This window comes from Natrix helvetica (genome assembly GCF_964273705.1).
Source record: "Natrix helvetica genome assembly, chromosome: 2".
Lineage (NCBI taxonomy): Eukaryota > Metazoa > Chordata > Lepidosauria > Squamata > Natricidae > Natrix > Natrix helvetica.
In genome coordinates, this window is record NC_138552.1 from 66984767 (window position 1) to 67006739 (window position 21973).

The 21973-nt window shown below is 43.7% G+C and overlaps 2 protein-coding genes across 6 annotated transcripts in view; one reads left to right on the forward strand and one right to left on the reverse strand.

Moving 5' to 3' along the window:
* Nucleotides 1-3172, reverse strand: part of NAA35 (N-alpha-acetyltransferase 35, NatC auxiliary subunit) — a 31621-nt gene extending 28449 nt beyond the window's left edge. The window contains exons 1-3 of one of the 2 annotated variants that reach the window (XM_081943544.1): nucleotides 3066-3172; nucleotides 1840-1973; nucleotides 987-1020 (exon numbers count right to left, since the gene is read on the reverse strand). In XM_081943544.1, coding sequence (XP_081799670.1) covers nucleotides 987-1020; nucleotides 1840-1963 — 158 coding nt within the window. In that variant the 5' untranslated portion in view covers nucleotides 1964-1973; nucleotides 3066-3172. Of the gene's footprint in view, nucleotides 1-986; nucleotides 1021-1839; nucleotides 1974-2765; nucleotides 3046-3065 lie in introns of those variants that run through there. The other variant, XM_081943543.1, reaches the window with a different exon arrangement.
* Nucleotides 3065-21973, forward strand: part of AGTPBP1 (ATP/GTP binding carboxypeptidase 1) — a 75434-nt gene continuing 56525 nt past the window's right edge. For 2 of the 4 annotated variants that reach the window (XM_081943538.1, XM_081943541.1), the window contains exon 1: nucleotides 13863-14184. The gene's annotated coding sequence lies outside the window, so the exon portion shown is untranslated. The other 2 variants (XM_081943539.1, XM_081943540.1) reach the window with 2 other exon arrangements.

A 21973-nucleotide genomic window follows, 5' to 3' on the forward strand; every position in this document is an offset into this window, starting at 1 on the left:
TTTTATCTTCATCTACTTTTACCATTTTTATAGTAAGAAAGTAGATAATCAGACCCCAAATATATTTCTGCTAACATAAATACATTATACAATCTTTTAGATGACCCTGTAGCATTTTGAAATTGTGAGAACAGGAATGCATAGAGAAAAGTTTACTGATTATTGTACTTAGGACAAATAATCTCTCTCTAAATCTAACATTAAGCAAAGCTATCCACTTCCATTAAAAATTACTTTTAGTAGCATTATCACCCTATTTATACTGGTTTGCATTCAAATTCGTAAGATTCATTGAAGTTAATGGGATAAATTAGTCATAACCAGATATGTTAATAACTTTTTCTGTAACTTCTAATACAGAAATCCTAAACCAAGAATCACATTTCAATGAATAATCCCAATAACCCCAAGACATTAACATAAATTAAAAATGCCATTTTTACCTTAGCTAGAATTCATATGAAAATCTAAAACCAACTAGTTCAATGAAATTCACTACAAAGTCCAATATTTAAATTAACAATGTATTTAAAAAATAAAATGATGTAATAAGAGTTGTTTCTATAATACACTATCAAAAACCACTGAACCCAAGTGTATTTTTATGACAGATGAAAGAAATTGATTTTATCTAAAAATATATTTCAAGCTTTAACAGATTTTTTTCTACAAACATTATCAAAACAAATTAATAGAGAATATTGCCTAATTTCAAACTTTTATATAGAATTCGTTTGATTTAAGATGTATATTTTACAGTAATAAAAATTTTAATTGTCCATACTATTTATATACTGACATACACTTTTATACCCAAAATGTCAGAATGTACCACGGAAATGAGGGAAGGATCTACCAAATATTTGTTTCACATTTGAATATATATATATATATATATATATATATATATATATATATATATATATATATATATATATATATATATATATAACAAGCATAAACTTCTGTTCTTATGATGAACTCACAGTTTGTCATGAAGCAACTCTCCTAACTTCAATTCTAAAAAAGAATTACAAAAGAGTTAATTAGAAAACACTCCAGATGTTTTTTTTTCATATACATCATATAATCAAAAATAAATTCACACAGTGAAAATATATATTTCTACAGGTAATCCTTGACTTATAACCAGTTGCTTATCAATCACGTGAAGTTACAACCTACCCTCAAAAGCTACTTATGACTAATTTCGAAGTTTCAACAACTGCTTCCCCACCAGTGCTCTGATGACCAAATTTGGGGCACTTGGCTATCGGCCTGCATTTATGGCCATTTACAGTGCCCTGCAGTCACAAGACATCAATTTACAACAGGCTTGCAGGAAACGGCAGTTTACTTCCAGTTTCCAGCAAAAACTGGCCCATTGCGAATGGGTTTGCTTTATGACCACAGCGTTCGCTTTACGACTGCCGCAAAAAAGGATGTAAAATCGGATTAGTCATGTGACTCCCCCTTTATAATAATCACAAATAATGACTATAACTTCCAGGCTTAATTATGGTTGTAAGTCATGGGCTACCTTTACCGAATCGTCATCATAGGCCTATCAGGAGTCTAGTTCTGCATTTTTCAAACATATAGATATCAGGAAACAAGACACAAAAGGGTTGTGTCATCTGATGCCATTAATGAACTGAGTGAACTGAGTTTTGACAATTCGGGGCAATCAAAACTATTTGATGCTTTCAAGTAATACCGCTCAATCCTCTCCAGAAAAATATTTGGTTATATATATTGCAAATTTTCTCATAATACTCTTTCACAATTCCTGTTTATGTTTAGAAGCATCATCTAAATTCCATATTCAGCGTGACTTACCTTTACAGCAATCTTCAAAATCTTGGGTGATGTCTATCCAGCTTGTGTTACCCTTTTCCATCTTCTCAGCTATATTCATCTCCCATCCTGAATCATCATCATCTACAGCAGCTTTCATAACCATGGCCTTAAACCTGCACAGATGTTAGGACATTTAAAAAATTAATCCTGGAAATTCTGGCAGTGCTAGCCAAAGGACATTGGCGGTATTTTAACTCAATTTTCTGGATTTATACAGGTAGTCCTCCTCTTATGACCACAAGTGAGCCCAAAATTTCTGTTGAGATATTTTTAAGTAAGTTTTGTGCCATTTTACGACCTTTCTTGCCACACTTGTTAAATGAATCACTGCAGTTGATAAGTTAGTAACCCAGCTGTTAAGTGAATCTGGCTTCCCCATTGACTCTGCTTATCAGAGGGTCACAAAAGGGGATCACGTGACACCCCCCCCCACTGAAATGGTAGTATGAACCAGTTGCCAATCATCTGAATTTTGATCACATGAGCAAGGGAATGCTGCAAAGGTGGTAACTGTGAAAAAAACGGTCATAAGTCGCTTTTCTCAGAGCCATTGCAACTTTGAACGGTCACTAAATGAACGGCTGTAATTCGAAGACTGCCAGTACAATGGACTGACCCCCCACCAGCTGGGTCACCACATCTCGCTTCTGATTCAGCGTATCCATAAGCAGAGCCAGAGACTTTAAAACACTCCTCCGATCTAGTAAGTTCTTAAAGCCTATCGCTGTGCTGAGAGGGGGCGAGGCTAGTTGGGACAAGCCTCTTTGTGCCCCACCAATGCCCAAATCGGCGAGGTGCCCCATCAAAACCCCAAGCAGAGGCAGGCAGGCATGGTATCCCTTGATCCCAGACAGAGCAAGGAAGGATTCCTCAGCAAACCGAGTCTAGGGGACTCGGCCTCTCACCTGCCTGTCCCCTAGGGATGGTGGCCACGCTGGAATGCCGCTTCTCAGCCCCGCAACTGCTATTTCTCTAGCCGGCAGCGCGTGACGTGAGGTGGGGAGGAGAAGAGAGGTGGGCGTCTCTTACTCGGTCTCCTCCGAGCCTCTGCCCTCCGGTCTCGCGCAGCCGGCAGGAGAAAACACACACATAGACATACACAGCTACTTCCCTTTCCCCTCTCCAGCGTAAATCATACAGCCGCAACAGCGCAGGCAGAACCTCCCGCTACCGCGCTTGCGCAGAATTCTATTTACTTGACGAACCCCGGATGAGAGGACTCCAAGGGTCTGTGGAACCCTGTTTTTCCATAGAGATAAAAAGACGAGAAGGAGCCGCAGAATGCAGACCGGATTTCCTGCCGCGGTTCTTTGTTGGAACTCTCCGCTCCTCTGAATGGTAACCACGGTTGGCAGTGCTGGGTTTTCAAACTCAGATCTGAGTTTCTTTTCTTCTTTTTATCTATACCTGTCCGAGTGTCTAGATTTTTTTTTCATTTTAAAATGTAATGTACTGTAAATTTTTCTGCGCATTATATTCTGTGTATTTAAGTAGGTAAAATAGTGAAATTTAAAACTGTTCTTTTGTAGATTTTATTTGCTTTTTTTTATGCGTGTAGAATCTGGGTTTATTTGAGTTGGGTTTATTTGAATGCGAAATCTTGTGTCATTTTTTAGAAAATCCCGCCGGCAACTATTTGAATTGCTTAGAGGAAAATCGGACTTTTAAGTGTAATAGTTTCGAAATACCAAGTTTTGCCGTTCTTTTCAACAAACCAACTCAGAAAATAGAGGAATTCTCGGATTTTTTCCGCAATTGAATCTTTATGCCAACACAAGTCATTTTTCAGCTCCGCAGTCTTTATGCACCACTGCATTGTCTGATTTAATAACAAGAGCCCTGCTAATAATTAAACAGGTGGTTTTTTTCCATATTGTAAGTTGCAGCCTGTGGAAATTTGGCTTTTTTTTTTTTTTTGCATGATGTGTTCTACCCTATGGCTAATTGATCCCTGATTTACTTACCTCGGTTCTCAAAATTCCTTGTATTATAAAAAAGGCACTTTGGCTGGTTTTACACAGTTGTCTACATTTATTCTTGTGCTGTAAAAACTCAGCCCGGGTTTAATTAATGGTCTCATATATTATCCACATTTGGTAAACTGTAGAGAATTTTGGTATTTTCTAAACTTTGTTTGCCTGCAGATGTTTCATCTGATTAGTTAACATCAGTGCTCATTAGTGTTTTCCTCTCATCCTTGAACAGGGTGAAAGTGAAGCAATCAAGCTTCTAATGCAATCCAGTGCTATTATATTTATTTTGAAGGTGTGGGGGTCTTAGTAGCAGAAAAAATAATATGGCAATCCAGTAATTAAATCTAGTAATCATTAAATCATAGAGGATGAAACTGAAAAAGGTAGTTTAAGATACAGGATGGTTAGTTCTGATTTTTCTTTGCTTCTAACCATACATCCACATACTTAACTTAAATGCAATTGGCTGATTTGTGCCCTATTATATAATATAAACATAACCAACTTTGTGAAGCCAATTGGATATGATATATCTAGCTATAAATAATGAGTTATTTTTAGAAGATTTATAACGGTACTTGCAATAAGAAACTGCCATATAACCTGCAATTAAATGTAAACATATTCAGTGTAATACAGTAAAATGCAAATGACTGGAAGTTTAAATAGATGAAAGGAATAATACTACAAGTATTTTTAATGTGATTTCGAAAGAACTAGAAGCCTGGAAAATAAGATTAGCTTGGCATTCACTTCTGAGCATATGCCATAAATGTACAACCTTTTCAAAGTCAAGAGCTCATAGAGCTGTTGTGCGATAGAGTGCAGACAAACCAAAAGGTTAATATATAAAAAAAAAACCTTCCGCATCCATAAATTTTTCATCTCATCCGAGTTCTAATAGAATTGCAGCTCACACAAATATGGATTGTTATCACCGTTTGTTCCTGCTGTGCCTAAAAAAATCAAGTAGCGAAGTCAGAAGTTTTTACACTTGGTTCTATAAAGAGCAGTTCAAAGTACTGTAAATGAATAAAATGAGCCTGAAAATTCCGGACAACAGATTACAGGAATTATATAATATTAATCTACTTCCCAAGAAAAATGATTTTAAATTTATTTCTAGTGAAACGTTTTTATATTATGAATTTGTAAGGTTTTATTGTTTTATTTCTTAAATTGTGATTACTAAAAATGAATATTATATTTCTTGCCCAACTCTAATCATAATGAAATCATGAGTTTTGTTTTGTTTGGGAGAGGAAGTGATTTGGAGGGGGTCAAAGCAGTATAATTTTTAAAGTAACGTCTTCTTAAATATGTCATAAACTTTTAATACTTAAGAAACTTATGCTGATATTAATTGGTCAATGACTTATAAAGAGACTTAATCATGCAATCTTCCTGTGTGCCAGGAAGTCCTAAAACATGATTCTGAGTTACAGAAATAGACTATTTTTCAAAATTCAGTATGTACATATGTAAGCTAATTCAGTAAAACAAATGTATTGATGAGTTGTACAATGCAGTCATGTAAGCAAAATATTACATTTGATAGAGCTTCATTCTTACTAATATTACTACTGCAACCAGACATCACACCAATTGGCTTGTGGAATTTTATCAAAAAAAGAAAAAGAAATAAAGCTGAATCATATAGTAAGATTATTGCCACATTAAGAATAGTTGTAGAAAAATAAAATATGTTGCTTAGAAGAATGTATAAAAGATCCAAGAAAAATGTACAATCGTGGGAAATAAGACAACCTACTACAATCTATTATTAGCACAATCATTTTCTTCCCAAAGGCTGCGCTATTCTTTACCATTTTTTCTTATCCTGGAATAGGAAACATTCAGAAACCAAGTAAGGCCTTGCAATTCTTTTGAAATTTCTGAAAGATATGTTCTGTTTTTCTAACATTGAAAGGTTCTAAGGTGGCTACAATTCAACCAAAAACAACATTGGAAACTTCTAAGCAAAATAAAGTTTTCCAGAAATAATTTATTTATTTTATTTATTTATTTCTTAGCGCTTATAGACCGCCCCCTCTCCCGAAAGGGACTCGGGGCGGTGTACAGTCCGTATCAAAATACAACAAATTAAAACATAATAAATAGATACATAAATACGTATATGAGAGGAGGATAAAAATATGCAAAACTGTACAGCTAAGTAAATAAATCAGAATATACAAAATTTAAAATCCCAATATCATGTAAGATTAAATTTAAAAGAGACAATCCCTCTAAAAACCAGTAAAAAATGTGTATGCCAGGAGGTAGACATAAATTATGCCACACCAGCCAGTCGGAACAGGTGTGTCTTCAACTTCTGTCGGAAGGAGCGGAGGTCAGTAGTGGTTCTAATGTCGGGGGGGAGGTCATTCCAGAGGGTTGGGCCCATCACAGAGAAGGCCCTACTCCTCGGTGTCGCCCGTTGGCATTGCCTAGTGGACGGCACCAGGAGAAGCCCCTCCCTGTGAGAGCGAATTGGCCGCAGGGATGTGTGTGGGAGGATGCGATCCCGCAGGTAGCTAGGCCCTATGCCATGGAGCGCTTTAAAGATGGTAATCAGAACCTTGAAACGCACCCGAAAGACTACAGGCAGCCAGTGCAGCTCGCGCAGGAGAGGTGTTACGTGGGAGTACCTAGTACTCCCCATGACTACCCGTGCGGCTGCGTTCTGGACTAGCTGCAGTCTTCGGGCGCGTCCCAAGGGAAGCCCCATGTAGAGAGCGTTACAGTAGTCCAGGCGAGATGTCACCAGTGCATGAGTGACTTGTGTGTAGGGCATCCCGGTCCAGAAGGGGGCGCAATTGGCGCACCAGGCGAACCTGGTGGAACGCCCCCCTTGCCACGGCTGCCACATGATCATCCATTGACAGCCGGGCATCTAGGAGGACGCCCAAATTGCGCGCCCGTTCCACAGGGGGCAATTGTTCGCCCCCTATGGCCAGTGATGGAATCAGCTGGCTGAACCGAGCTGCCGGTAGCCACAGCCACTCGGTCTTGGAGGGGTTGAGTTTGAGTCTGTTGTCCCCCATCCAGACCCCGACGGCTTCCAAACACCGGGACATCACTTCGACAGTCTCGTTGGGGTGGCTTGGGGTTGAGATGTACAACTGAGTATCGTCAGCATACAGATGGTACTCAACCCCAAAACCACGGATGATCTCACCCAGCGGCTTCACATGCGTTGAACAAAAGGGGCGAGAGGACCGACCCCTGCGGCACCCCACAAGAGAGTGGCCTTGGGGTCGACCTCTGCCCCCCAGTCAACACACATTGCATCCGGCCGGAGAGGTAGGAGCCGAACCTCCGACTCCCATCCCCTCCAGCCGGCGCAATAGGATACCATGGTCGATGGTATCAAAAGCCGCTGAGAGGTTTAATAGGACCAGGAGAGAGGAGCAACCTCTATCTCTGGCCCTCCAGAGATCATCAACCAACGCGACCAAGGCTGTCTCTGTGCTGTGCCCGGGTCGGAAGCCGGACTGGCGTGGGTCTAGATATACGGATTCATCAAGGCGACGTGGAAATTGCTGCGCCACCACATTCTCAACAACCTTCGCTAAAAAGGGGAGGTTGGAGACTGGACGGTAATTAGCTAGCTCCGTTGGGTCAAGTGAAGGCCTCTTGAGTAGGGGCCTCACCACCGCCTCTTTCAAGGCAGTCGGTAAGGAACCCTCACTCAATGAGGCGTTCACCAGGCCCAGAAGCCAGCCTCGCGTCACCTCCCAGGATGCCAGTACCAACCAGGAGGGACACGGGTCCATTGAACATGTGGTGGGACGCAGCCATCCACGCAACCCGTCTAAATCCTCGGGGGCAACAGAGTCAAACTCCTCCCAGAGTGGACTCACAAGACTCACTGTTGACGGCCCGTCTGGTCCACTGGAGGGGCCCCATCCGCTCCGGATCTGAGCGACTTTGTCCTGCAGATATTCCCCAAACTCCTCTGCTCTTCCCTGCAAGGGTGCCCCCCGCGTCTCCTGTGACAGGAGAGAGCGGGTCACCCTAAACAGGGCGGCAGGGCGGTTATCCGCAGACGCAATGAGAGCGGCACAATGTCTACGTTTGGCCGCTCTCAATGCCACAAGGTAGGTCCGTAAATAGGCTCTTACCTGTGTTCGGTCAGACTCGGAGCGTGAGGACCTCCACCTGCTCTCTAGACGTCTCCTATGGCGCTTCATCACCCTAAGCTCCTCGGTGTACCAGGGAGCCCGGGTGGGTCGCTGCCATAGAAGAGGTCGCAAAGGCGCAACCCGGTCCAAGGCCCCCGCCGTCGCCCTATTCCAGGCGTCGACTAGGTCCTCCGACCGAGCGCGGGTCAGGGCTACAGGTAGTGGCCCAAGCTCCGTCTGAAACCTATCCGGTTCCATCAAGTGCTTGGGGCGGTACCAGCTTGAGCAAACTGGGTCCGCCTCCTCACGGTGGAGGGTAGCGCCAGGGAAGTCCAGCCGGAGACATGAGTGATCTGACCATGACAGGGGCGTAATATCTAAATCCCCTATTCCCAGATCACTCGTCCACTGCTCAGATACAAAGACAAGGTCCAGTGTGTGGCCGCCTTCGTGTGTGGGGCCCTGAATTAATTGGGTCAGGCCCATGGCTGTCATGGAAGCCATGAACTCCCGAGCCACCTCAGACGCTGCTCCCGTCGACGGCAGGTTGAAATCCCCCATAACCAAAAGTTTGGGTATCTCAACCGCCGTCTCCGAGACCAGCTCGAGGAGCTCGGGTAGGGCCGCTGACGTATAGCGAGGAGCCAAGTATACAATCAGCAGACCCCACTGCCTCCCTGGGCCCCATTTCATACCCAGCGACTCACACCCGGGTATCTGAGGAACAGTGAACTCCCTCGGCTCTAGACAATCCCGTATAACTACCGCCACCCCACCACCCTTACCCAGGGCCCGAGGCTGATGGAATGCACGGAAACCCGGTGGGCACATTTCCACGAGTGGTAAGCCACCCTCGTGACCCAACCAGGTCTCCGTTATCCCTGCAAGGTCCAGCTCCCCCTCTGAGATCAACTCATTAATGAGGGGGGCCTTGTTGGTCACGGACCTTGCATTGCAGAGCATCAGCCTCAGGCCCTGGCTCTGTAGTTCCTGACCACCTAGGCTGCGGGGGTTGGTACAAACGACCAGACGTAGCCAGCAGCCACGATCTCCCAACCAACCTTGCGATCTTTTCTTGTCCTCGCATCCCCCCCTCCCCGCGACCGTTGTAATAAAACAACCCTCTGCTGGAATAACTTGTTCCCTCTCCCCCCTCACCCCGCTCACTTCCTTCCTGGACTCACCTGTTCGTCTGGTGCTGGCTTCCCTCCCGGCGTGGTTGCCCCTCCCCCCCTTCCCAGAACCCCCTAAAAACAGTATAAAACATTTTGATAAAAAGCCCCTCAGCTTCCTTTTCTTCCACCTCTCGGGGTTCACAAACCCGTCATCAAGGCTGGCCCTTGAAAGAGCCAGGGGCCATACCTGCGAGAGAGGGGCTTCTCGCAGGTGGAGCAGGTCTAACCTTGAGTAAATTGTTGAATGCTAAAAGTCCCAGTAGGGTAAGGGTGCTGATGAAACAAATAATAGGTAGTAGCCGGCAGGACTAGAGTCTCAATGGAGGACCAAGAGTCTTAATGTCTAGATGGTAAATTTGGAGGAAGGGGGGGGAAGGTGGGAGGTATTCAAGTGTCGCAAATGGTGGAGAGAGGCAAAGATGGTAAATGAGAGGGAGATGGTTCAAATGGTCCCAGATGGATATATGTTCCTTAATGGGTGGGGCCCGATTGTTTTAGCATTCTTGGCCTGATTGTTTTAGCCTAGGCAGCTGCTCAGGCCTATCCATAGCCCCAAGTCAGGATCTCCAGTGGCCTCAAAGGCTCCAAGTTGCCCCCAGCCATTGTTTCAGGTCTTCATTCACTTCCCGGCCAAAGCGGAGCCGCCAGGAACGGCGAGATATCATGAAGGAGTCCCTGGTTGCGGCTCTTTCTACTCCTCCGTCGCCGCAGCCGTCTCCCTTTGCTTCTTCTGGCTGCCACTGGTTGCCTCCCATCCCTGCTCACCTCTCCAGTGCCTCTCCGATGTCTTTAATGCCTCTCCGGTGCTCCATTGTTCCTTTGTTGTTCCTCCCTGTGCCCCCGGTGCTAATAGTGACCCTCCGGTGTCTCCGGTGGCTCTCCGGTGGTTCTCGCCCCTTCCTTTTTTGTTTTTTCGGGTTTTCCGGCTTTTTTCAATCTGCCGTCGCCAGCGCCGCCCGCACAGCCGCACTGCGCCGTCGCCATTTATCGCAAGCTTCTCCCAGCCGTTTGCCGCTTACAGTCCTCCATTCCTTCTTGCCCTCCGATCTTCACCGACCACCCTGGCAGGCCAAAACTAGCCCAAAACAGGCCAGGGTGGTCGGGCTATCAACTCTCAGCCCCACTGTTGCCATAGGGCCGGCTGCAATCCCTTACCCGGTCGGGTGCTCCATAGTTCTCTTAGGAGCTCAGGAGGCAACCACCATCGTTGGAAGCTCCTCCTCCCAGGTATATCTATATATCTATATATATCTATATCATCTATATCTATATATATCTATATATATCTATCATCTATCTATCTATCTATCATCTATCTATCTATCTATCTATCTATCTATCTATCTATCTATCATCTATCATCTATCTATAGAATGAAGGTAACAATAATGCAGTTAAAGCTATTATAAGTAAGAATGATTTAAAGCACAAAGAGAACACCAGCTATTAGTTACGCAGTTGGTGATCTAAAATGTAGCAACACATTTTAAAGTACTGGTCCCACAAGGGAATAATGCCCTTTGTTACTTTGTTCTCACTGCTGTTCTCATACATTAAGACAGAACCACTATATATCTACATGCCTCCTATATGATGAGTCAGTCTCACAAAGCAAATTGGAATAGGAAAGATCTACTATACTCTTACCATACCCTTTGTAGAAAGTTAGCACCCACCCCTCTCCTAGAACCGTTAAATATTTTAAGAAATATTAAAAAGGCAGAATATCATGCTCTTGGAAAGCAGCCCCCAAGTCTTTCTTAAAAGCCCCCAGCAGATATTTTGTGTCCATTGAGAAAGATTGGGCCAGCCTACCTACAAAACAAAAAGGGATTAAGACATGACCCCTCAACACTTTAATAGGATTAACCCTCTACCATCTAGCAGCAGAGTTCACACTGCATAATCTCCTGAGGACATTGCTTCAACCAAACTTAGTTCAGACAACCTAAAGAGCCAGCTATGACCTCTACAACAACCAATAGAATACATGTTCTTGCACAGGAGCAGGAAGCTCAAATTCAAAGCCCAAGAGAAGGTATAAAAAGCCCTCACTCTCAACTCCATGTGGTCAGCTACCCAGAATCACACGTGTTTGATACTTCTGTTCATCATTAAACCATCTTTCCATCAGCCTCCATGTTTCCAGTGTCTTTCTCCCAGCTTGGAACTGAACCAGATGGATATTTCTTCCAACACTTTTTATTATGGGATTCTGTACAGTTCCATCTCATACCTTTTAAATAGGTTTGTGAACTGCTGGGAATCTAGGGATTTGGAAAAAGGGTGTCAGCAGATGCTTACTCTATTTTCCCATATCAGAGGGATTTGTGAATGTGCTGAGCCAGTGATATTGTGGTTGTGGTAGTGTGCTAGCTGCTTGATGAGGACCATGATAAAAGTATATGGGTAAATGAATTGCTCTTATCCACAAGTGTGCTGTGTTTACAAGACACATTTATACATGGATCATTTAATGACGGTTTACTGTTAGTATTTTGAATTCACATGTTACAATGAACCATATCACATAGGCTGAACTTGCATGACAGTGTAAGCTAAAAGGTAGCTAGTTTGTTGTTCAGTGTATTATGCAGACACAGCCTTCGTTTTGGACCTATTTTGGCATTAACGCTTGGAAGAAAAGAACAAATATGCAGACTTTGATTAACAATTTTGGCATTAAATGCCTTGGTTACACTGGATGTCTGGAGTACCTTTCTCTAGATTGTTCACTAGTTTATTTGAGGTCAGGCAGTAGAAAAGTAGTCAGACAGGAAAGCAACAGGAATGGATGAAATGCTGAATTAACTTAAATCTACAGGGGCAAAGGCAATTAAAATGATAATAAGTCAATGCAAAAATAGGGAACAATATTGGGTGCCTGGAAAAGATCAGTAGTGTATACTTACGGATACAAAAGAAGAGATATGCAAGAGAATGTGCAAATTATCAAGCCACTGCTCTAGTTCTTCATTCAAGCAATGTTTTACTTAAGAAAAAATGGAGTCCTCTAAGGAAATGGCAAATGAATAGATTTCAGAAAAGCAAAGGAATGTAACATCAGATAGCTAAGATATGATGGATAAACTGGACAGCAAGAAAATTTAAGCAGGTTTATCTTTGCTTTACCAACTACAGCATGACTTCTGATTGTAGAGATAATGCTAGAAAATAGACTATATTAAAGCTAATAAAGGTGCCCGAACACCTGATTACAGTGGTCTTCCCAAGTATCTTTTTAATGAGAGAAAGACATTATACAAAGTAGACACGGATGAATGATTTGGGACCGTATCATAGTATATTCCAGTATGTATATTATGGTTTCGTATGTGTAGCATAGAGAGAGACAAAGATGCATGCTGCCGTAATATCTTTGAACTTATTCAGTAAAGCTAAGAGACAACATTCAAATAAGAAATGGAATTTAAAATGGAGGTCAAAACACCTAACAATGGGATACATGTAGATGATACCATTTTGAGAAGTGGAAGTAAAGACTTAGAAGGTAATGAAAGTAAACAATGTTAATATAAAGATATATGTCATAATTATATAAATATATTACAATGCTTAGTGAACTCAGAGCCCAAGAAACTACTGGTTTGTGGCATCAGCTATGTTCATTAGGCAAGCCTGATTTGAGCCAACCATGTAAAATTAAAACTTTGTCCACCCTCATGCCAGTGAAGGCCATGTTATGCATATTCCAGGGGTATATTGGTTTGTTTAGTCTAGTATTTTAGGCAGTAGGCTAGAAAGTAGAAGACCATGAGTTTAGGTCCTGCCTTAGCCATGAAAGCCAGCACTTTCCTCCTATTTCCCCCCACAACCACCATGTAAAATGGATTGGGCTGAGAGTTACTGGCCCAAAGTCACCCAGTTGGCTTTAATGTTTAAGGCAGGACTTGACTCTTGGTCTCCTGCTTTTAGCCTTGAGCCTTATCTCTGGACCAACTGGTTTATAATACTGAAAGCAATGGGAAGTTGTAATTAATATTGTTGCTGTATAGATTTAGTGAGGTCATGTGTAAGGGAGAATGATACATAAACAAATTATTTCAAAATTAAGTCAATTATAATGACTATTAAAATGGCTTATTAGCTAATGAAATTAAGCAGAAATAAAAGCAATAAGGATACAAGACACTGAAATAGTGAGTAAATGGACAGCATTTAGTAGCAATTATTGTTAACTAATAGTGGTGCAGTTATTGAATTTAATTTTCATACTGGCACATGAGACGTGCCATGACTTTAGAATTCTTGTTTGAAGCAACATGAAATAAGCACTCACAGGCGCGTAACGTGGAAAGCATACTTAAAAATTCGGAACACTCACAAAGGGTTTCCCCACAGAATGTATTCTGAAAACTAAATTTAGATTACAGTTTAGGCAGTTTAAGACACCCATTTTAACTAGACGACTGGGAACCATGATCTCTCTATATACCCCTGCTTCAACTGAAGGATAACTTTACTGGATTATCCAGCGTTTTACTGGATTATGTATATAAAATCCAGTATATAAATAAATAAATAAAAATAAGAAAACGGGCGGGCAGCAGCAGCACTTGCTGAGAGAAAAACGGCTCAATCCGCCCTCCCCCTCCCCGCCATCCCTTGGCGGGAGAGACTAAACACCGCAGTTCAAGGGGAAGGGCGTTTAGCCGCTCGGCCCGCCCTGGGCGGGGATCACGCGCGCGCTGCGGCTGGGCACGCGCGCGGCGGGGGAGGAGGCCGGGAGAGCGCGGTGACGTCGCCAGGATGCGGGCAGGTTTCTGCCGCGTCCTCGTTCTCCCGTCGGGCGTGTGCGGAGAGTCCGGGCTCGGCAACACCGGAGCCGCGGCGGCCGCTGTCGTTGCCTCTCGGCGGGAGTGGCGATCGACGCCTTTGGCGCTGGGTCTGGCCCCGCTTCTTTTCACCTGTCTCCCTCTGGAGTCCGGCCTGCCCGCTCTCCCTCCATCTTCTCGCCCAAGGTGATGCAGTGCTGAGGTACCACGCTCGGACCTTATAAAGAAGATCGCCGCCCTCTACCTGAAAAAGGTGACTGACATAGTCCGGGGTGGTGGAAGGACGCTCGGCTTGACTTGTCCCTTTGACAAGCTTTGCCTGTCGGCGGAGCTTTCCCATGGTTTCTGACCTCTGGCGGCGGCGGCGGCGGCGGCGGCGGCAACAGAAGCAAAGGGGATAAATATGGAAAGGGGGCAGTTTAGCCGAGGGAATTGATGGTCTCTGGAAATGGACACTGAAGAGCAGGTTCGTCATCGTGGTGAACTCGCTAGAATAAAAGCTGTAATTCTGGAATGGCTATCCCCCCCCCCCCCAATACACACACGCACCACACAACATTTTCTCTCCAAGGAGTATGATATTTATCAACGTTTATTTGGAAGAGTTCACCTTCATTAGATCACTTATGTCACAAGGTCTTTTTTTGGGGGGGGAGGGGGGACCGGTTTATTTTCTGGGATAAACTAGACTAGATTTGAAACCTTACAGCATTGCGCCTGATTAGGATTCGCTGTGAAATAATGTCGGGTGGCATTTCTGTTTATTAAACAGGCAATGACTTGTTAGTTTTTCACACTCAGTTGGGGGGAACGGGGTGTTCTAAAAATAGCTCATTTGTGTTGTTTTTTTAACTTACTTTTCTTTGCCACAAAAAAGGTGATTTATATAGAAACAGCAATGGTTAAAGCAGTCCATATAGAAGCCAAGGATATTTTAAAAACAAATCTTATCATTGACACACAGCAGCGTTCAGTGTTTATGGATGATAAGCAGCATGAAATTGTATATGGTTAGGATTCCAATACAGCTCTGTAAAACCCAGTTTGCTCCCATAGATGTTTGTGCAGGTGTTTCCCATGCATACCCAACTGTTCTTTTCTGCCTAATGCCTGCTATAAGTATTATGGAGCATGACACACACATGTATTTGTGGTGAGGGGGATCTGGAGAAAAGTGTGTAAATAATGCAGTTTTTCAGTTTCTCCTAATGTCTAGCTGCAATTGCTTAGGTATAGTGAAAGACTCCCGCTGTTGATGTGCTTGGCTTTGACTCAGCAAATGTACACTCAGCCATTATAATGTACAAGGTCTAGTTTATGTCTCCATTTTATATAGCTTGTTCAAGAAACCCTGATTCAAATCATGGTTTCATTTGAAGTGTTCCTTTAACTGCACATGGCTGGAGTGAACTATATAAGATATTTCTAGGTAAAAGAAGGCATGAGGAAAAGCCAAACATCTGTTTGTTGTTATCATTTGAAGGTGCACAACACAAGATGGTCTTAATTTGCATCCAGAATTATTGTAGCCCTACAGTTAGTTTACATAGAGTGAATGAAGCCTTAGCCTTCTACACCCCATGTTGCTACAAAACATTTATGTTAAGCAGATGTTGGTCCAGTTGAAATAGCAACTGTAGCACGGCTTCAAAATCTTTGCATACTTATGACAGAAAGCATTTCTGAGGGAGGTTTTTGAATCTCATCTGCCAAACACTGAAGCCTTTATTTACGAATACCGTGTTTTATTTAAGATTCATATTGCTTGATAATCACAATAAGAGGTCAGAGAAAGGCTCTGGTGAATCACTAGTTTGCATAGGGTCTTTAAGCATGCTTTGGTGACTATGAGAGGCAAGTACTCCTTGTAAATAAATCATATACTGACTTCAACATAAGTAGAAGATATTTTATTTCAAATAGTTTTTCTCATGAATGTAAATGTATATATAAACTTATATGGTAAAATTCAGTAGTCATCAGTGTTCTTAGTTATACTTGGGAGAGGAGAAACTCTGGGGAACTGCTCAGGGAAGTAGTAATCAAGCAAAATCATTGTTCCTTCCATTTATGGAATTTTTAGTTGAATCGGGGAGCTTTCCATGAGTGAGAGGCCAAATTGATATAACCAGTAATTGGTGAAGTCCATGTTTTGGATCTCATGGGCTCCTGCAATTCTTTGCATAATATTTAAAAATAAAATAAAATTACATTACAAAATGTACATTTATAAACACTCAACAAATGGGATAATCAACATAAGCTACTGGAAGTAGAAGTTTGGGTCTTTGTGTTTGAATCAGTGTTGACATTGGATGATTGCCTGCACAAGTCCCTGCAACTTTCTTAGCAGTAGTTTTAGAAGTGATTAGCCAGGGCCATCTTCCTACAGCTGAGAGGAGGTGACTGATCAAAGATACCTAACTTCATGGCTAAGGTGGGACTAGAACTCAGTCTCCTAGTTTGTAGCCTGGTTTCTTTAATTACTATACTAAAATGACTTTTGAAATTAATATACATATTGCAATATTTAGAATTCTTTCCACATCCTATTTTATTACTTTGAGAAAAATAAGTTCATGATAACAAGCGAATGCCTCTTACAAGTTAAAGAGCCTCACTTCCCTCTTTTGGACAAAGGGATAATCTTATGCAATAGAGTTAAACTATTTTAACAGTGAAGCTTGTCTGGAGTAATTGTTGAAAAATATCTTATACCTTATTCTTTAAATAGTTTCAGATTCTTTAAAAGAATAGAGAAAATGAATATGTTAGGCTGTAATGGAGTAGCCAGATGGATTTCACTCTCCTTACTGTATCTCACCTTTGAAGACACACATATAAAGGAGCATACAATTGTGGTGTGTGAATTTGATCATAGCACTGACTACTTGTGGCTTGCTTTATCCTAATATAGTAATGTTTGGCTGAGATAATGACGCTTGATATTAAGAATGTTTTCTAGGAAATAATTATAGCCTTCATTTTTTCCCTTACTAGAAATATAAAATCATTTTTCTGTGTGGAGACTTATTTTCTATGGCTTAATTCATTTATAATGTTAAAGTTGATCCCTAGTGCTGAATAGGTAGTTCTCACATAACTAAAATTGGGATGGAAATTTCAGTTGTAAGTCATGACTATTGTAAGTTGAAGCACCCATGTGACAAGACTGATTTTATAACTGTTTTTATGGTGATTGTTAAATGAATAGTGGTTGTAAGTGAACCTATCCTGATAGCTGTTTTGGGTCAGAACCCATCAAAAGAGTCACAAATCGTAGTCACATGACCACAGGACCACGGGACACTGCAACTACAGTAGTTAGCCATTTTCCAAATGTCCAAAATGCAGTCACGTGTCCATGGGATAGTGGAGGCAGCACAATGTTTATGACAACCAGAAGAATTTTACAGACTATAAAACACACTTTTTGAGATCATCATAACTTTGAACAGTCATTAAATCAGCAGACATAAGTTGGGGACTATGAGGGGACATGGCATGGGTGGGGATGTTTGATTCTGTATTTGTGAAGACTCTTCAGGTAAGTCCTTGCTATTGCTCACTTGTTTAGCGGCCCTTCAAAGTTAGACACACTGAAAAGTGAGACTTAGGACTGGTCCTCAAAGTTGAGGCTATTTCAGCTTCCTGTGATCACATGATCACCAACTGCAACCTTCATAGCAGGCTCTTGAGAAGCAAAGTCAGTGGGAAAACCAAAAGAAAGTCACAAGTCACTGTCACATGATGTCATGCTTAATAAGGCTACCATTTAGTGATAGAGTTGTTGCTGTCCATTGTGATAGATAAGTAAGAATTACCTGGAAACAGTAACCTTTGTGCCTAGGGAAATTCTAGCTTATTGAAAATAATGCCCACATTAGAGTAATTTTATTTTAATGAAATGAAATATTTAAAGATTGCTGCCTTTTACTGCTTTTGAATGCCTTATCAGCAGAAAAGCCTGACCTGGACCACTCAGATCATCCATACAACTAGTGTAGTGTTATATATTCCTGGCAATAAATCTTGAAAGTTTATTCAACTCCTCCAAGTTAATTTACTTTAAGTAGAGATGCCAAGATCTCAATACCCTCTTCCGCAGATATGTTTGGCAGTTTAATTGTCTAGAACCATTTTACTCTTATCTGGAACTTGAATCATGGCAGCTAGACTTTTTTTTGTTTGAAACATTTTGCTGTTTACCAAAGTAGTTTCTTCAGTCTGAAGAACTGAAGTCAGACTGAAGATGTTTCTTGGATAAGCAACAAAATGTTTCAAACCAAAAAAGAAAAAAATCCAGTTAACCATGGTTCCGCTTTCAGATAAGTTTACTTGGATGACTGAGAATCTTTATGGATATTTTACTCTTAGTTTCTACACTTATTTTATTGACAAAAGGAAGCTGCCTAGAATAGCTAAAAAGAGTAATAGAGGCAGTAATAGTAAATAATATTATTAAATAATATTAAACTTGTATACTGTCCAACTCTCATTCGGTGGCTGATTACAAAAGAATTGCAATAAACAATAAATAGTAGCTAATTGAAAAAAAATGTATCAATTATTCTGTACTAAGGAGTTCTTTTTAGTCAGCCATTTTTCGAATCAGAAGATTACATATTAGCCAAGGAAGACATTTTCGTTGTTGTTCTAGTTTACTATGGGTTAGGGAAATTTCATAAATGGCATGTATACCACAAAAGTACAGTTCAAGCTTTGATTTGAAATAGTTTTAAAAAGTTTTCAAATCAGATATATAAGCAAATTTTTTGTTGAGTAAAAATACAATAGTGTTTGTGAAAGGAAAGCGTAATACCTTATAAAAATAAAATTCTAAGGTTATACCGGTGCTTACTAGCATATAGAAGAAATTACTCCTGTTTACAAAGATTTCATTTCCTTCAGAAATATTCCGAAGACAGAATTTGGCAGGTCTCTGAGGTGGGACGTGGGAGGAGTCACTGATGGGTATTAACACGGCCCATTTGCCCGGAGACTGAGGTAAATCTGAGGACACTCCCTCTGCTCCTCCTTCTGACTCCCCAGATTAACCTCAGTCTTTGGCCCAGAAGGAGATAATTTTCCTGGCTCTCCATTGGTACGAGACTTTTCTCAGCATTTGATTTTTCTTGAACTCCTCTCACCTTCCTTAACGGCACCCGTCTTACCGGCATTAGCACAAGCTTACTTGCTGCGTGGCTGAGGGCTTAAACCACTGGGCGGGGGCAAATCTCCAAGCCCCGGGCATTGCTACATGCAGAAACTGTGTGGTCAGTGGTCACCATTTTGGAAGTGTGGGCGCACGCGCAGAGCGCAGGTATTGGCACTCTGATACCAGAGGCCGCAGGCGCTCGCAGCCACCGCCAGTACCCAGGAGGGTAACGTTGGGCCTGTACTTTGCCGGTAATCCGGGGAGGGCCCCAGCTATTTGGCAGTCTTCTTGCAGGCCGCAGATCGGCAGCACAGCTGAGGAGTGCGAGGATTCGAAGGAGCACTGAATCCACGCAGCAGTTACAGACAGATAGGAACAGAAGGAGAGGTAGAGAGAGGCTACAAACCATGAGTAAGGGTGTGATGGCGGATTCCACGAGGAGTGGGGGAGCGGCGCCCCTCGGTTCTCCTAGGGGTTCAGACCCGGGTGAGGGACCCTCCTGGGGAGCCAACCCAGGCACAAGGGGGAGACCCACCCATAGGAAGTGCACCTCCAAGTCCTCTAGGAAGGAGGGTTCCAAGCAGGAGGTTCATATCACCAGGGTGGCTGGAAGGCGGATCAGGGACAGCATCAGTCCTTCCCAGGCCAGATCATGCTCGCCACATAGTCCTCCGGTCTCCCCACGTGGCTCTTCTAGGGGAGGGTAGTCCCTTGCCCCCCCCATTGCCCTCTCACCCCGCAGGGGCAAGGGGAGATCCTTTTGGCCGCAGGACTACTAGCTTCCCTAGGCAACGCTTGGCTCCTGATTTCCCTGACCCTAATTCGACATTGGAGCCACCCAGCCTCTCCCTTGCCTACCCAGAGCTCTCAGAGAGTTTTCAAAATGTTATTGCCAGAGTCATTGCCCAAGGGATTTCCTCGGGCATGTAGCACCAATTTCAACAAGCTAAGCAAAAGTCTTCACATGGGTCCCCTCGAGGTCATCCAGACCTGAACCAACGGGCCAGGGAGCTCAGAGCTTCCTCCCCTTCCACTGCTAGTGAGAGGTCAGATTCAGAGGAGGAGGTACAGAAGGATCATGGGTTCTCTGAGGACAAAGAATCCCAGGCCCCTGAGGCCCCAACCATCACGGGCCTATTTCCTCCAGCCTTGTTCAGTTTCCTGCTATGCAAGGCCAAGGCCATCTAGTCCCCACCACTAGACTCCAACATTTGGAGACTATTATTGACTTGGTGGAATGTGAAGTCTTCCTGTCACATGAGCGTAGGGACAGTATTGTAGAATTGAGTCGAGAGATTTGCAGGACTTGATCTATTCCCGTAGCTCTCCTTCCCAGGTTACTCGGCAAGTTCATCTCCTGCATCGGGATAGAGCCCTGGGTTCACCTCCACTCCATAGAGCTGCAGTGGTTCTTACTCCCACACCAGAGGAACGGGACAAGCGATGCAAGCTTCAGGGTCCTTGTGACACCCCAGGCACTTCTCTCACTCCGCTGGTGGATGTCCCTGGCTCTGGCCAAGGGTTCAGGGAACCAAACAGACTGGTCCTAACAACAGATGCAAGCCTGTTCGGTTGGGGGGGGGGCTCACCTGGACTCCCAGTTAACGGTTCAAGACGACGGTCGCCGGAAGACACATCCTGGTGCTGACGGACAACGTGGCAGCCAAGGCCCACGTGAACAAGCAGAGAGGCACCTAGCGCTATGCGACGAGGCAGTGCATCTGGGAAGCTGAGTGGAACGGAACCTCCTGTCGATTTGAGCAGAACACATCTCCGGAGTGGAAAATCAGTAGGCGGACTGGCCCAGCAGGGAGACAGTAGACCATGGAGAGTGGCAGCTTCACCCCCGCATCTTCGAGCAGATCTGCCAGAGGTTTGGCTGACCGACAGTGGATCTCTTCGCCTCGCCGTCGAACACCCAGCTTCCGAGGTTCATCTCACTGTTCCCAACCCAAGGGGCACAAGACATCGACTCCCTGCACTGCAGATGGCCGTCGGGACTTCTCTACACCTTCCCTCCTCTTCCCCTCCTTCCCGGGGTTCTGAGAAAATTAGTGAGGGCAGAGATAATCCTAGTGGCCCATTTCTAGCCACGGCGTCCCTGGTACGCGGACCTAGTGGAGATATTGATTCTGTCCCATTGGAGAATCCCTTGGGGAGAGGTGGCCCTACGCCAGGGAACCTGGAGCACCCAGACCCAGAGTGGCTCCATCTGACTGCCTGGCGCTTGAGTGGGAGTAACTAAGAGAGGCCCAATTCTCCGCTAGAGTCATTGGGATCATTGAGGCCGCTAGAAGGAAGTCCACTACCCACATCTATGATGCGACCTGGACTTCCTTCGCGGCCTGGTGTCGGTCTGTGCAGGTAGACCCGACATTGGCCTTAGTTCCCCAGGTGCTGGAATTCCTCCAGGGCGGTCTGGAGAAAGGCCTAGCTCACAGTACTCTCAGAAGGCAGGTTTCCGCCCTGGTCACCATCCTAGGAGGGGTGGGCGCCCAACCCCTGTCCCAGCACCCAGTCATCAAACGATTCCTCAGAGGGGCAGCTAATCTCCGGCCCCCGGTGGTTCCCCGTTTCCCCTCATGGGACCTTCCTGCAGTGCTCCAGGCGCTGCTGGAGGCACCTTTCGAACCCCTCAGGGAGGTGAGCTTACAATTCCTAACCCTCAAGGTGGTCTTCCTCGTGGCGATCACCTCTGCCAGGAGGGTGTCCGACCTTAATGCTCTTTCCACCAGGGCGGACCTCTGCATTTTTCACAGCAACAGGATCGTGCTCAGACTCAATCCAGCCTTCATGCCTAAGGTCAATTCCCCATTTCATAGGGGCCAGGAGGTAATCCTCCTGGATTTCTGTCCTTCTTCCTCTTCGGAGAGAGAGAGGTCCT